This window comes from Lucilia sericata, unplaced genomic scaffold, assembly GCF_015586225.1.
Source record: "Lucilia sericata isolate MDLA Ls3-8-SP2 unplaced genomic scaffold, ASM1558622v1 Contig000674F_arrow, whole genome shotgun sequence".
Lineage (NCBI taxonomy): Eukaryota > Metazoa > Arthropoda > Insecta > Diptera > Calliphoridae > Lucilia > Lucilia sericata.
Window position 1 is genome coordinate 189,901 of NW_023994679.1, and position 17,131 is coordinate 207,031.

Consider the following 17,131-nt stretch of genomic DNA (forward strand, 5'->3'; position numbering starts at 1 on the left):
CTTTCTAATGATATCTTAATACAAGTATTCCAAGAAAGCTTCGTAAGAAAAAGTTTATTAAGATTTTTTTTATAAGAATAAACTTAATAAAAGCTTTCCAAGAAAAATCTTAAGAAAACACTTTCTTAGAAATTTATAGCAGCTTTCTAAGAAAAGTCATAATAAAAGCTTTCTAAAAAATAAACTTAATAAAAATCTTTCCAAGAAATGAAACATTTTCTAAGAAAGGGGTTGTATAAGCTTTCTTAAGAAAAAGCTTAATAAACTTAATAAAATATATGAGGAGACTTAAAAAAGCTTTCTAAAGGTATCTTAACACAAGTACATATTCTAAGAAGAAGTATAATAAATAAAGAAAAAACTTAACAAAAGCTTCGTAAGAAAAAGTTTATTAAGATTTTCAAAGAATAAACTTATTAAAAGCTTTCCAAGAAAACGCTTTCTTAGAAATTAACGAAAGCTTTCTAAAAAAATCATAAAAAAGCTTTCTAAAAATAAACTTAATAAAAGTTTTCCAAAAAATGCAAAATTTTTTATGAAAAGGGTACAAGGTTTTTAAGGCATTCTTAAGAAAAAGCTTAGTAAAAGCTTTCTACGAAAAAAATATTTTCAAGAAAAAACTTAATAAAAGCTATCAAAGAAAAGTCTTAATAAATGATTTCTAAGAAAAACTTAATAAGAGCCTTTTTAGAAATATCTTAAAACAGGTATTCTAAGAAAAAGCTTAATAAAAGCTCACTGAGAAAAAAAAGAAGAACTTTTAAAAATAATTTAAGTAAAAGCTTTTTTATGAGAACATAAACTCACAATGGGATAACACTTGAAAATTTCTTGCATGTTTTACTATTAAAAGCTTTTAATAAACTATTAAATTCAATGCAAATAATTTTTCGGTAAAACTTGTTTCAGGGTTTTCTAGCAAAAAAGTTTAATAAACGAATTCGAACAAAAGCCTTAATCAAAGCTTTTGAACCAACAACAAACCTAAATTTCGTAAAAACTTTTTTTAAAAATATTTATTTTCTTTTTCATCAACTCTCCAAAAAAAGCACAAAAACGTTACAGAATAAACATGCCTAAAACTATAATATAAAAACGTATTACATAATTTTCACATAATTAGTAAAAATTAAGCTTACACACAAAAAAAAACATCAGATTTAATTGACCAAACGATATTTGATGGCGCGCAAAATGGGATATTTGTCACCGGTGCAAAGGCCACGGAAATCATCATAAGACAAGTCGTACAAAGCAATACCGCCCAAATTATGATTCTTAGCATAGGCAGCCTTATCAGCAGCAGTATCGGGATCTTCATAAGAAACCCAAACACCATTCTTGCCCTTTTTGTCGGCAGCTCTGAAGGCATAAACACCACTGCGGCGTGCAGGATCAGAAACTTTTCTCAAAGGAGCATCAGCACCCTTGGCATACATGTTATTGGCATTGGGCAACAAAGAGCAGGTTTCTTGCCAGCTATACAAGCCCAAAGTTTGAGTGTTAACACCCAAAGGAGCATCATTTTCAACTTTAGCTACAGGGGGTACACCAGTATCTCCAGAATCTTCAGTCAATTTCCAGGGACGGCCATAGGTGCTGACACCTAAATTGATTTTCTTCGAGGGGCAGCCATTACGCAACCAGAATTGTACCTGATAATCAGCATTGAATTCAGGATTACGATCAGCCATGGGATACAAGGGAGCGGTAATATCAGCCAATTCATGATTACGTTCGGGCGTATAGAAATCGAAGGCAGCCAAGTTAACAAAGTCAACATAGTTAACCAAGGCGGGAATATCGTAGAACACTGAAATTTTTAACACCTAATTAGCTTTCTATATATAAATTCGTTTCCCAAAACAACTTACATGAAGAGTTAACATTGGGCAAGACAGTGGTAGACAACAAAAAGTTATCAGGTCTCAATTCATTTTTCAAATCACGCATAAGAGCAGTAAATTGTTCCTTATGCATTTCCGAGTTTTCATCTACAATATGATCACCGGTAAAGACTTTCTTGAAACCCTTCCAGAAACTACCCAAACCACTGTGCACCTTCTTGGGCTTATTCTTGGGGAATTGCCAAGCAATATCCAAACCATCAAAACCATAAGTCTTTACTAAAGCATAGGCGGTGTTAATGAAACGCATGCGACCAGTAGGATTTTCCAACAATTCCAAATATTTGTTGGGCAAATCCTTAGCATCTTCACTAGTTTCGATATCCTTGTCACCACCCACGCTCAACATAACCTTAACATTGGGATATTTACGCTTTAGACGGGTCAATGTACGATACAAACCCTTGCCCAAATCCAAATCCAAATTTTGATTGGTACTCAAAGCTTTGAAGGAATCACGTTCAATGCCAGCATAACCGTAGACGACATAGGTACAGAATTGGAAGGCGGGTTCTAAGTCGTCAATGATAAGTTTAGCCAAACCTGGAAATGAAAAGAATCAGGATTAAAATGGTGATCTATAGAAAAATAAGGAAAAGCATAATTTAAGCTTTCTGTGAAAAACTTTAATGAAAGCTTTGCAATAAAGCAGTTAAATAATAAGAGAATATTAAATGCTTTTTAAGCAAAAGTTATTAAAATATCGTTTACAAAAAACCTTTCGCAGAAAAAGCTTTTTAACAGAAATCTTATAATAAGCATTTTAGGAAACAAATTTTTAAAGCTTTAAAAAAAACTTATTAAAATATTTTTAAGAATATAAAAGCATGTTATGGAAAAGTTATTGAGAGCTTTTTCATAAAGCTCATTAGGATTTTTTATGATAAAGCGTATTAAAAGCTTTATGTGAAAAAGCTTATTAAAAGCCTTATGTAAAAAGGTTATATTTAAGCTCATATTTAAATATTTTTATGAAATAGCTAATTCAAAGCATTTTATGAAAAAGCTTTTTGAAAGCTTTTTTTGTAAAAAAATTATTAAAAAGCACATTAAAAGCCTTTAGTGAAAAAACGTAATAAAAGCTTTTAGTGAAAAAGCTTTTTAAAAGCTTTTTTTGTAAAAAGTTTATTAAGTCCTTAGGGAAAAACTTATTAAAAGCTTTTAGTGAAAAAGCTTATTAAAAGCTTTTGGTGAAAAACCGCATTAAGAGGTTTTTAGCTTTTGAAGCTTTTGAAAAACTATCTATTAAAAAAGCTTAATAAGAACTTTTAATTGAGAAAACTTATTACAATATTTTTTTGGAAAAGCTTTGTTAGAAAACCCTTATTAAAAGAAAAAGCTACGTTAGAAATAGATTATTAAAAGCTTTATTAAAAACGTATTAAAAGTTTTAAATGATAAACCGTATTAAGGCCTTTTATAAAAAATCTTATAAAACCCTTTTTATTAAAAAAGCTTATAAAAAGCTTTTATACAATTTTTTTTGGAAAAGCTTTGTTAGAAAAAGATTATTAAAAGCTTTTTAAGAGCTTTCCGAGGAAAATATTTTATTTAAATATGTATATTATCTTCACAAAGCAACCCTATATGTCCTACTTTCTGACTAATCTTTTTTAACAATCTCTTTAGTTTTAATTTAATAACAAAAGCCTTGAATTATTAAATATTTTTCAATTATTAAAAAACAAACATAATTTCTATGATTTCAACAAAAGCAAAACTCCCCTTTGATTTGTTGTTTTGTGCAACTTTTTGAGAAAAAAATGTTTATAAAACTAATTTTTTTTTTTTTTTTTTGCTATTTATTATTGTTAAGTTACTTATTTCATTTTACGGCTTCTGTATAAATCATTTATAAGTTTTTGATAAAATAAAACTTTTAATGGTAAAGAGAGGAAATTGTGTAAAAAAAATGAAAACGAAATCCTAAAAGTACAGTTTTTTTCTTTGAGATATTAAAAGCAAATATAAAAGGGACCATTTCCTCAGGGTTAGCAAATAAAAAGGAGCTTGAGGATGAAAGCTATTATTTATTTAATACTTTAATTTACAAATGAAAAATTCAATGACTTATAACTTTTTACTAGACTACAGTGCAGACTATAGACTAGATTGTAGTCCAGACTACAGACCTAGACCACAGTCCAACTATCGTCGAGTCAAGACTATATACGAGACTATAATCCATACTATAGACTAGACTATATTCCAGACTATAGACGAGACTATAATCCAGAGTAGACTATAGACTAGACTATAGACCAGACATAGTCTAGTCTATAGACTAGACTGTAGTCCAGAATATAGAATTGACTATAGTCTAGATTATAGGCCAGACTATAGACTAGTCTATAGGCCAGACTATAGACTAGGTTATAGTCCAGACTATAGACTAGGCTATAGTCCAGACTATAGACTAGGCTATAGTCCAGATTATAGACTAGGCTATAGTCCAGACTATAGACTAGACTATAGTCCAGACTATAGACTAGACTATAGTCCAGACTATAGACTATACTATAGTGCAGACTATAGACTAGACTATAGTCCAGACTATAGACTATACTATAGTCCAGACTATACACTAGACTATTGTCCAGACTATAGACTAAACTATAGTCCAGACTATAGACTAAACTATATTCCAGACTATAGACTAAACTATAGTCCACACTATAGACTAAACTATAGTCCACACTATTTACTAAACTATAGTCCACACTATAGACTATATTATTATAGTCTAATCTATAGTCTAGTCTATAGTCTGGACTATAGTATAGTCTAGACTAGGTTATAGTCCAGACTATAGACTAGGCTATAGTCCAGACTATAGACTAGGCTATAGTCCAGATTATAGACTAGGCTATAGTCCAGACTATAGACTAGACTATAGTCCAGACTATAGACTAGACTATAGTCCAGACTATAGACTATATTATAGTGCAGACTATAGACTAGACTATAGTCCAGACTATAGACTATACTATAGTCCAGACTATACACTAGACTATTGTCCAGACTATAGACTAAACTATAGTCCAGACTATAGACTAAACTATATTCCAGACTATAGACTAAACTATAGTCCACACTATAGACTAAACTATAGTCCACACTATTTACTAAACTATAGTCCACACTATAGACTATATTATTATAGTCTAGTCTATAGTCTAAACTATAGTCTAGTCTATAGTCTGGACTATAATCAATTCTATATTCTGGACTACAGTCTAGTCTATAGTCAGGGCTATAGTCTATAGTCTGGACTATAGCCTAGTATATAGTTTGGACTACAGCCTAGTCTATAGTCGGAACCATAGCCTAGACTATATTCTGGACTATAGTTAATTCTATATTCTTTACTACAGTCTAGTCTACAGTCTGGGCTATTGTCTAGGCTATAGTCCAGACTATAGACTAGGCTATAGTCCAGACTATAGACTAGACTGTAGTCCAGAATATAGAATTGACTATAGGCCAGAATATAGTGTAGGCTATAGTTCCGACTATAGATTAGGCTATAGTCCAGACTATAGACTAGACTATAGTCCAGGCTATAGACTAGACTATAGCCCAGACTATAGACTAGACTATAGACTAGACTATAGTTCAGACTATACACTAGACTATAGTCAGACTATAGACTATACTATAGTCCAGACTATAGACTATACTATAGTCCAGACTATAGACTAGACTATAGTCCAGACTATAGACTATACTATAGTCCAGACTATAGACTATACTATAGTCCAGACTATACACTAGACTATTGTCCAGAATATAGACTATAGACTAGACTATAGTCCAGACTACAGACTTGGCTATTGTCTAGGCTATAGAATAGGCTATTGACTAGACTATAGACTGGAGTAGACTATATACTAGACAATAGACTAGACTAAAGACTACGCTATACACTAGACTATAAACTAGTCCATAGTCCAGACTATAGACAGAACAGACTATAATCCACACTAGGCTAGATCTTTCTAATAGAGTGACAATACGTTACGGAAACTCCATGAAATTTATTTAATTACTTTTGTTTTATACCGCACTGTACTTATCGAATAACAAATGAAGAAAATCATGTTATCAGTTTAAATGTACAATTATTATTTTTTTAATTTCTTAAAACCGGAATATATTATGTTTTGAAGAAGACAAAATCATTTAAATAATTCTCAGAAATTGTGCTACATTATCTCTCCAAGTGCAAAATACTTTTATGTTCCCAGAAATATTAGCGCAAACACTTTACGAAACCCGCTTTAAATAGAAATATTTTTTTTTTACAATTTCTACTTAAAAAATCTCACACTTTCAGAGGATGTCATTTACAATTATAATATTTAGCTGTTTTCTCTCACTTGCAATCTAAAATAATTAGTAGCAATTAACACAATTTTGTCTCATTTTCCCTAGAATTTTAATAATTTATTTTTGTTTTCAACTACAACCAGTAAATTACGCAATACTTTGAACTAAAATTAAAAGCAACAAAAAACCAAAGTCTTATCAATTTCCAGAAGAATTTAGATGCCCCACTCTTAAACACAAACAAACAAACAAACACATCAAAATTCAAGACACGTCGCCTATGCTTACCCTCTTTAATAAAACTGGAGGAATCATAATAGCAAACCAATTGTTTTTCGGGTACACCAGGCTTAGCGGGAGCACCGGTATTGGCCCAGGCCGAAGCCACCAAACAGATTAAAGAAAATACAAGGGAAATTTGCATTTTCGCTTGCTCTTAATTTTACACACTATAGATAATGATCACGATCACAGTCTAGAGTTAAGGTTTCGAAGACGATGTTTAAAGCTCGACGTTTTATTAAAGACTGACTTGTCTGTGAAGTACTTAAGTTTTGGGTAAAACTACAACTGAAGCTGAATAACAAAAATAAACTAGATTTGAGAGTGATCGTTGTTTATGATAATGATGTGGTGGCGGTGGCGATAATGATCAGCTTGAGAGCGACAGAGAGAGGCATTAGTGAGCGAGATTTTAACGGAGATTGAAGGCCGCTTAAAATAAAATTAAAATTTTTATTTAAAATGTTTGTTATTGTTGTCATTTTTAATAATTTATTTTTAGTATAATTCTTCAAATATACAAATGTCTTGTATATGCAAGTGATAGTGTTGAGTAAGTGAGAGGTAAATCAAAGTCACTGTCAGTGACTAATAGGGAAGATATAAGATCAAAGTTAATTACAGAAAATGACAGAACTTGCACGACTGACCAGACTATAGACTAGAATATAGTCCAGACTATGACCAGACTATAATCCCAGCTATAGACTACACAAAGGTCCAGAAAACAGGTTAGTCTATAGTCTAGTCTATAGACTAGACTATAGACTAGACTATAGACTAGACTATAGACTAGACTATAGACTAGACTATAGACTAGACTATAGACTAGACTATAGACTAGACTATAGACTAGACTATAGACTAGACTATAGACTAGACTATAGACTAGACTATAGACTAGACTATAGACTAGACTAGACTAGACTATAGACTAACTATAGACTAGACTATAGACTAGACTATAGACTAGACTATAGACTAGACTAAGACTAGACTATAGACTAGACTATAGACTAGACTACTAGACTAGACTATAGACTAGACTATAGACTAGACTATAGACTAGACTATAGACTAGACTATAGACTAGACTATAGACTAGACTATAGACTAGACTATAGACTAGACTATAGACTAGACTATAGACTAGACTATAGACTAGACTATAGACTAGACTATAGACTAGACTATAGACTAGACTATAGACTAGACTATAGACTAGACTATAGACTAGACTATAGACTAGACTATAGACTAGACTATAGACTAGACTATAGACTAGACTATAGACTAGACTATAGACTAGACTATAGACTAGACTATAGACTAGACTATAGACTAGACTATAGACTAGACTATAGACTAGACTATAGACTAGACTATAGACTAGACTATAGACTAGACTATAGACTAGACTATAGACTAGACTATAGACTAGACTATAGACTAGACTATAGACTAGACTATAGACTAGACTATAGACTAGACTATAGACTAGACTATAGACTAGACTATAGACTAGACTATAGACTAGACTATAGACTAGACTATAGACTAGACTATAGACTAGACTATAGACTAGACTATAGACTAGACTATAGACTAGACTATAGACTAGACTATAGACTAGACTATAGACTAGACTATAGACTAGACTATAGACTAGACTATAGACTAGACTATAGACTAGACTATAGACTAGACTATAGACTAGACTATAGACTAGACTATAGACTAGACTATAGACTAGACTATAGACTAGACTATAGACTAGACTATAGACTAGACTATAGACTAGACTATAGACTAGACTATAGACTAGACTATAGACTAGACTATAGACTAGACTATAGACTAGACTATAGACTAGACTATAGACTAGACTATAGACTAGACTATAGACTAGACTATAGACTAGACTATAGACTAGACTATAGACTAGACTATAGACTAGACTATAGACTAGACTATAGACTAGACTATAGACTAGACTATAGACTAGACTATAGACTAGACTATAGACTAGACTATAGACTAGACTATAGCTAGACTAGACTATAGATTAGACTATAGATTAGACTATAGACTAGACTATAGATTAGACTATAGACTAGACTATAGACTAGACTATAGATTAGACTATAGGCTAGACTATAGACTAGACTATAGATTAGACTATAGACTAGACTATAGATGAGACTATAGACTAGACTATAGATTAGACTATAGACTAGACTAGACTATAGACTAGACTAGACTATAGACTAGACTAGACTAGACTAGACTAGACTAGACTAGACTAGACTAGACTAGACTAGACTAGACTATAGACTAGACTATAGACTAGACTATAGACTATACTATAGACTAGACTATAGACTAGACTATAGACTAGACTATAGACTAGACTATAGACTAGATTATAGACTAGACTATAGACTAGACTATAGACTAGACTATAGATTAGACTATAGACTAGACTATAGACTAGACTATAGACTAGACTATAGACTAGACTATAGACTAGACTAGACTATAGACTAGACTATAGACTAGACTATAGACTAGACTAGACTAGACTAGACTAGACTAGACTAGACTATAGACTAGACTAGACTAGACTAGACTAGACTAGACTAGACTAGACTAGACTAGACTAGACTAGACTAGACTAGACTAGACTAGACTATAGACTAGACTATAGACTAGACTATAGACTAGACTATAGACTAGACTATAGACTAGACTATAGACTAGACTATAGACTAGACTATAGACTAGACTATAGACTAGACTATAGACTAGACTATAGACTAGACTATAGACTAGACTATAGACTAGACTATAGACTAGACTATAGACTAGACTATAGACTAGACTATAGACTAGACTATAGACTAGACTATAGACTAGACTATAGACTAGACTATAGACTAGACTATAGACTAGACTATAGACTAGACTATAGACTAGACTATAGACTAGACTATAGACTAGACTATAGACTAGACTATAGACTAGACTAGACTAGACTATAGACTAGACTATAGACTAGACTATACACTAGACTATAGACTAGACTATAGGCTAGACTCTACACTAGACTATAGACTAGACTAGACTATATACTAGACTATAGACTAGACTTTAGACTAGACTATGGACTAGACTATAGACTTGACCATAGTCTAGTCTATAGACTAGACTATAGACTAGACTATAGACTAGACTATAGACTAGACTATAGACTAGACTATAGATTAGACTATAGGCTAGACTATAGATTAAACTATAGGCTAGACTATAGGCTAGACTATAGACTAGTCTATAGACTAGACTAGGTCATAATATAGCCAAGACTGTAGGCAATACTTTTTAGACAAGGTTTAGTCCACAGACTATAGACTAGACTTTAGACTAGACTATGGACTAGACTATAGACTTGACCATAGTCTAGTCTATAGACTAGTCTATAGACTAGACTATAGACTAGACTATAGATTAGACTATAGGCTAGACTATAGATTAAACTATAGGCTAGACTATAGGCTAGACTATAGACTAGTCTATAGACTAGACTAGGTCATAATATAGCCAAGACTGTAGGCAATACTTTTTAGACAAGGTTTAGTCCACAGTATATGGCAATTTGTCTATAGTAGACCAGATTATGAAATAGACTTTACTACCAGTTATAGACATAATCACTAACTAGACTGGAGTTTACAAGTACTTTTGGAGTAAAAGGGGACCATTATAGGTCTTTATTTGAAATCTATATTTGCAAAATTTTCAATTATAAAAACATCAAAAAACTTTTAAATAAATTACGAACGAAAAAATAGAGAAACGGACAAAAATGTAAATATCCAAATAATAAATAAAACATTTGGCAAAAACAACAACAATAATACTCTAGTAATAAATAATGACAATGGCAGTAGAAGAAAATATGTATTTCGAGTAACCCAGCAAAACATAATGGTGGCAGCTTAAATCATTGAAGAATACAACAAATTAATATTATTAACAGTGTGATAATATATTTAGTTTTCTGCAAGTGTTCCATTAAATCTTTAATTAATTTTTCTTCAGTAGTTGTAAACACTTTGCTGGGATTTGAGTTCTATCTAACTTAAGATGTATAACGTGAAGAAGAGGTCATCAATAAGTCTGTCTATTCTAGTATTTGAATTGATTCAAAATCTTTTATTTATATTCGAAAAATGTACATGACCAACAGTAGTTTATGTATTTGTGAAAATACTAAGTGTGCGTATGTGAGTGACATACATAAATAAATAATTGAATCCTAAAACAAAAATAAGTAATAAATAATATGGAGGAACATGTTCCATCCGATAACACCCTACATAAGCTATTAGAATATTTAAAATGATTTTCGAAAAACATAAGATCGTGGGGTCTATTATCGACTCTTGCTTAGAAAGCTCAATGCAATGAGTTGTATTCTTTTCTATTCTCTACAATATTATCTTAAATGGACGACAATCTAAAGATCGTCTATAGATTAGTAAATATTGCAAGCACCAGCTCAAACCCCCAATACCATCTCCCTCTATAGTGGTGTAGGGCATCGCAAACAATAACAACAAAATAATAAAATAAAATACATCAAATATTGATAACTTATCATGGATGAATTAGAGTCTTAACTCTATATATGTGTGTGGGTCTGTGCTATTAAAATATTCTTGATTTTCTCCCTACTTCTAAATCAATCGATTGGGTTTCTTGCGAGAAGAAAAAAAAATCCCACAGTAGTCGAAAAAAAAACAATATAAATAAGTAAATCGAAAACAATAAATAAAACAAATTTAAACAGAACAAATAGTAATAAAAATCAAAATAAATCCCCTCACGATTCAATCTTCTCAAAAACATCTTCATCGTTTACAGTGACAGACTGACTGCTAGAGTTTACTCGAACACACTGATAACAAGCAAGATGATGAGTTTATGTTGGTGATGGACGAGTGACAAAGTATAAAATTGTGAAATATCTTGATTGCATGATAATTTTTTCGGCCGAAAGTCTAGTCACAGTTTAGTGTACTGTCCGAACTATAGTCTAGTATATAGTGTGGACTATATTCTAGTCTATAGTGTGGACTACGGTCTAGTCTATAATGTAGTCTATACTCTAGTCTATAGTGTAGTCTATAGTCTAGTCTTTAGTCTAGTCTATAGTCTAGCCTATAGTCTAGCCTATAGTCTAGTATAGTCTAGTATAGTCTATAGTCTAGTCTATAGTCTAGTCTATAGTCTAGTCTATAGTCTAGTCTATAGTCTAGTCTATAGTCTAGTCTATAGTCTAGTCTATAGTCTAGTCTATAGTCTAGTCTATAGTCTAGTCTATAGTCTAGTCTATAGTCTAGTCTATAGTCTAGTCTATAGTCTAGTCTATAGTCTAGTCTATAGTCTAGTCTATAGTCTAGTCTATAGTCTAGTCTATAGTCTAGTCTATAGTCTAGTCTATAGTCTAGTCTATAGTCTAGTCTAGTCTATAGTCTAGTCTATAGTCTCTATAGTCTAGTCTATAGTCTAGTCTATAGTCTAGTCTATAGTCTAGTCTATAGTCTAGTCTATAGTCTAGTCTATAGTCTAGTCTATAGTCTAGTCTATAGAGTCTATAGTCTAGTCTATAGTCTAGTCTATAGTCTAGTCTATAGTCTAGTCTATAGTCTAGTCTATAGTCTAGTCTATAGTCTAGTCTATAGTCTAGTCTATAGTCTAGTCTATAGTCTAGTCTATAGTCTAGTCTATAGTCTACAGTCTACTCTAAGTCTAGTCTATAGTCTAGTCTATAGTCTAGTCTATAGTCTAGTCTATAGTCTAGTCTATAGTCTAGTCTATAGTCTAGTCTATAGTCTAGTCTATAGTCTAGTCTATAGTCTAGTCTATAGTCTAGTCTATAGTCTAGTCTATAGTCTAGTCTATAGTCTAATCTATAGTCTAGTCTATAGTCTAGTCTATAGTCTAGTCTATAGTCTAGTCTATAGTCTAGTCTATAGTCTAGTCTATAGTCTAGTCTATAGTCTAGTCTATAGTCTAGTCTATAGTCTAGTCTATAGTCTAGTCTATAGTCTAGTCTATAGTCTAGTCTATAGTCTAGTCTAGTCTATAGTCTAGTCTATAGTCTAGTCTATAGTCTAGTCTATAGTCTAGTCTATAGTCTAGTCTATAGTCTAGGTCTATAGTCCTAGTCTAGTCTATAGTCTAGTCTATAGTCTAGTCTATAGTCTAGTCTATAGTCTAGTCTATAGTCTAGTCTATAGTCTAGTCTATAGTCTAGTCTATAGTCTAGTCTATATTCTAGTCTATAGTCTAGTCTAGTCTATAGTCTAGTCTATAGTCTAGTCTATAGTCTAGTCTATAGTCTAGTCTATAGTCTAGTCTATAGTCTAGTCTACAGTCTACTCTATAGTCTAGTATATAGTCTAGCCTATAGTCTAGCCTATAGTCTAGTCTATAGTCTAGTCTATAGTCTAGCCTATAGTCTTGTCTATAGTCTAGTCTATAGTCTAGTCTATAGTCTAGTCTATAGTCTAGTCTATAGTCTAGTCTATAGTCTAGTCTATAGTCTAGTCTATAGTCTAGTCTATAGTCTAGTCTATAGTCTAGTCTATAGTCTAGTCTATAGTCTAGTCTATAATATAGTCTTTATTCTAGTCTATAGTCTAGTCTATAGTCTAGTCTATAGTCTAGTCTATAGTCTAGTCTATAGTCTAGTCTATAGTCTAGTCTATAGTCTAGTCTATAGTCTAGTCTATAGTCTAGTCTATAGTCTAGTCTATAGTCTAGTCTATAGTCTAGTCTATAGTCTAGTCTATAGTCTAGTCTATAGTCTAGTCTATAGTCTAGTCTATAGTCTAGTCTATAGTCTAGTCTATACTCTAGTCTATAGTCTAGTCTAAAGTCTAGTCTATAGTCTAGTCTATAGTCTAGTCTATAGTCTAGTCTATAGTCTAGTCTTTAGTTTGGTCTCTAGTCAAGTCTATAGCCTAGTCTTTAGTCTGGTTTATTGTCCAGTGTACTGTCTATTCCATAGTCTAGTTTATGTCCTAGTCTATAGTCTAGCGTATATTCCAGTCTATCGTCTAATCTATAGTCTAATCTATACTCTAGCCTATGGTCTGCAGTCTAATATATAGTCTAGTTTGTAGAGTATAGACTCCAGTCTGTCTTATCTTTAATATAGTCTAGTCTATAGTAATCTATAGTTTGGTCTATAGTCTAGTCTCTAGCCTACGCTGTAGGCTGCACTATATCCCTGTCTCTACCCTGGGCTATAGTGGGTTTAAATTTCTATTAATTCTATTAGTTCATATATATTTGTTGGCATTTCCAGAGCATACAGTATTTCGAAATTCAAAACTAAGTTGCAAAATCAAATCTAATCAAATATTTTTCGTAAACAAAAATTTTGATTTTAATACTATTTCACAAAATAAACAATATACTAACACGGATTAATATGTAAATAGAAAATTGTAGAAAATTTTTATTTGGGTAAGAGAAAAAGTTGAGTTGAGAATAAAATTTTGTTGAAAAAACTGCATAAGAAAATAGGGAAAATGATATAGTTAGACAAGTTCGACTGTAAAATACCCTAAACGGGATGAAGAGCAATTTTGAAAGTGATTAGATTATCATTAAAAACTTTTGTCTCGTTAACAATTTTAAGATTGGTAACCTGGAAGTCTGTTGACGAAATTAACTTTCTCCACTCACCAATATCTCACCCTTCATTGTAGTCACAAGCCAAAACAAAAACTCGAATTTCTATGCAAAATTCTCTTGAAACAAAATAAATTTGAAACAATTTTTTTTTTTCATATAACAACATAAAATTGTTTAAACAATATAAAAAAACATTAAACAATAAAACAAAAGAGCAAACTGCCATGACTACAACGAGCACGAGAGTATTAAATGAGTTTCAAGAAAAATATTTATTTAACAATAAATGAACGAACGACTGACTAAAAGTTCAGTTCTACAAAAATAAATACATCTTTTTTTCGGGAATTTTTATGCAGAAAACATTGAATTCGTATGTAAATAATAAAAAAATAAATAATGAACAAAATGGTGAAAAATGTTAAAAAAAAACATGACGAAAAATACCAGAAATAGTTTTTTAATAAAAATTTATATTTAACAGTTTGTAGCAAGAAAAAAAAACCAAAAAGGATTTCGACATTAAATAAAACAATTTATCATGGTTTTATAAGGATTTGTTGTCAGTATTTTAAAAAATGTACAAATTTTAAATCATTTAAAGTTGGGTTACACGCTACATTTATTTTTATGGTTGCAAGGACATGTTACATGACAAGAATTTAGGAATAATTTTCAAAAATACATACCACTGTTTTTATAAAAATTTTTTAAAATTATTTTTATGGAAAGCATCCTCAATGAATTAATTGCAAATATTTCCTGTTTTTATCAACCTTTCAATTAAAATTCCTTAATTATACCCTCTACATCTCATCTTACCTCAAGAACAGCCATTCATTTCTCACTCCCTTAAATCCATTCCTGGCTAATTGATTTTTTCCTTTTTTGCTACTAATTAAGAGACAAAAAACCCCGTATACACATGTAAGTAGGTCAACTTTTGGTTAAGATTTAAAAAATGCCAATCTCACCTTGTTGCCGATAATTAAACCTTGATCATTATAGGGTTAATATTGAGCTGCTATAACCTTAACAGATTTCAATCACAAACATTAAGCGTGCTATTATTTATTTTAATATATTTTTTTCTCCAAAAACCACAACATTTTGGTTTTCTCTGGTAGAAACTCACACACACAACCAACACAATACAACACGTTCAATATCGATAATAATTTAACACCTTTTTATATATATTTAAATAAACTACAATTGTTTAAAAATGACGCAGCTCATGACGTAAGCGTAAATGGTCATATGCTATAGGTAAATGTTAAAGATTAGGGTGGTAACTTTTAAAAACAAGTAAATTTAATTGTTGTTATAGATCATAGACAAAGCTAGACTAAGGAATGGACTATAACCTGGACTGTAGAACAGACTATAGACTAGACGATAGAAAGGACTATAAAATAGACTATAGAATAGATTATAGAATAAACCATAGACTAGACTATAGACTAGACTATAGACTAGACTATAGAATAGACTATAGACTAGACTATAGACTAGACTATAGACTAGACTACAGACTAGACTATAGACTAGACTATAGACTAGACTATAGACTAGACTATAGACTAGACTATAGACTAGACTATAGACTAGACTATAGACTAGACTATAGACTAGACTATTGACTAGACTATAGACTAGACTATAGACTAGACTATAGACTAGACTACTGACTAGACTATAGACTAGACTACAGACTAGACTATAGACTAGACTATAGACTAGACTATATACTAGACTATAGACTAGACTATAGACTAGACTATAGACTAGACTATAGACTAGACTATAGACTAGACTACAGACTAGACTATAGACTAGACTATAGACTAGACTATAGACTAGACTATAGACTAGACTATAGACTAGACTATAGACTAGACTATAGACTAGACTATAGACTAGACTATAGACTAGACTATAGACTAGACTATAGTCCAGGCTATAGACTAGACTATAGACTAGACTATAGACTAAACTATAGACTAGACTATAGACTAGACTATAGACTATAGACTAGACTATAGACTAGACTAGACTATAGACTAGACTATAGAATAGACTAGACTAGACTATAGACTAGACTATAGACTAGACTATAGACTAGACTATAGACTAGACTATAGACTAGACTATAGACTAGACTATAGACTAGACTATAGACTAGACTATATACTAGACTATAGACTAGACTATAGACTAGACTATAGACTAGACTATAGATTAGACTATAGACTAGACTATAGACTAGACTATAGACTAGACTATAGACTAGACTATAGACTAGACTATAGACTAGACTATAGACTAGACTATAGACTAGACTATAGACTAGACTATAGACTAGACTATAGACTAGACTATAGACTAGACTATAGACTAGACTATAGACTAGACTATAGACTAGACTATAGACTAGACTATAGATTAGACTATAGACTAGACTATAGACTAGACTATAGATTAGACTATAGACTAGACTATAGACTAGACTATAGACTAGACTATAGACTAGACTATAGACTAGACTATAGACTAGACTATAGACTAGACTATAGACTAGACTATAGACTAGACTATAGACTAGACTATAGACTAGACTATAGACTAGACTATAGACTAGACTATAGACTAGACTATAGACTAGACTATAGACTAGACTATAGACTAGACTATAGACTAGACTATAGACTAGACTATAGACTAGACTATAGACTAGACTATAGACTAGACTATAGACTAGACTATAGACTAGACTATAGACTAGACTATAGACTAGACTATAGACTAGACTATAGGACTAGACTATAGACTAGACTATAGACTAGAATAAGACTAGACTATAGACTAGACTATAGACTAGACTATAGACTAGACTATAGACTAGA

At 31.6% G+C, this 17,131-nt stretch overlaps 2 protein-coding genes across 2 annotated transcripts in view; one reads left to right on the plus strand and one right to left on the minus strand.

Annotated features, from left to right (window-relative positions):
* Nucleotides 1–17,131, plus strand: part of LOC119607198 (putative polypeptide N-acetylgalactosaminyltransferase 9) — a 204,433-nt gene that overhangs the window by 140,131 nt on the left and 47,171 nt on the right.
* On the minus strand, nt 994–6,811 carry LOC119607199 (imaginal disk growth factor 6). Its single transcript, XM_037961008.1, has 3 exons — nt 6,525–6,811; nt 1,875–2,450; nt 994–1,813 (listed from the first exon to the last, which is right to left on the minus strand). The coding sequence occupies exons 1-3, from the start codon at nt 6,658–6,660 to the stop codon at nt 1,161–1,163; spliced, it is 1,365 nt and encodes a 454-aa protein (XP_037816936.1). The 5' UTR covers nt 6,661–6,811; the 3' UTR covers nt 994–1,160.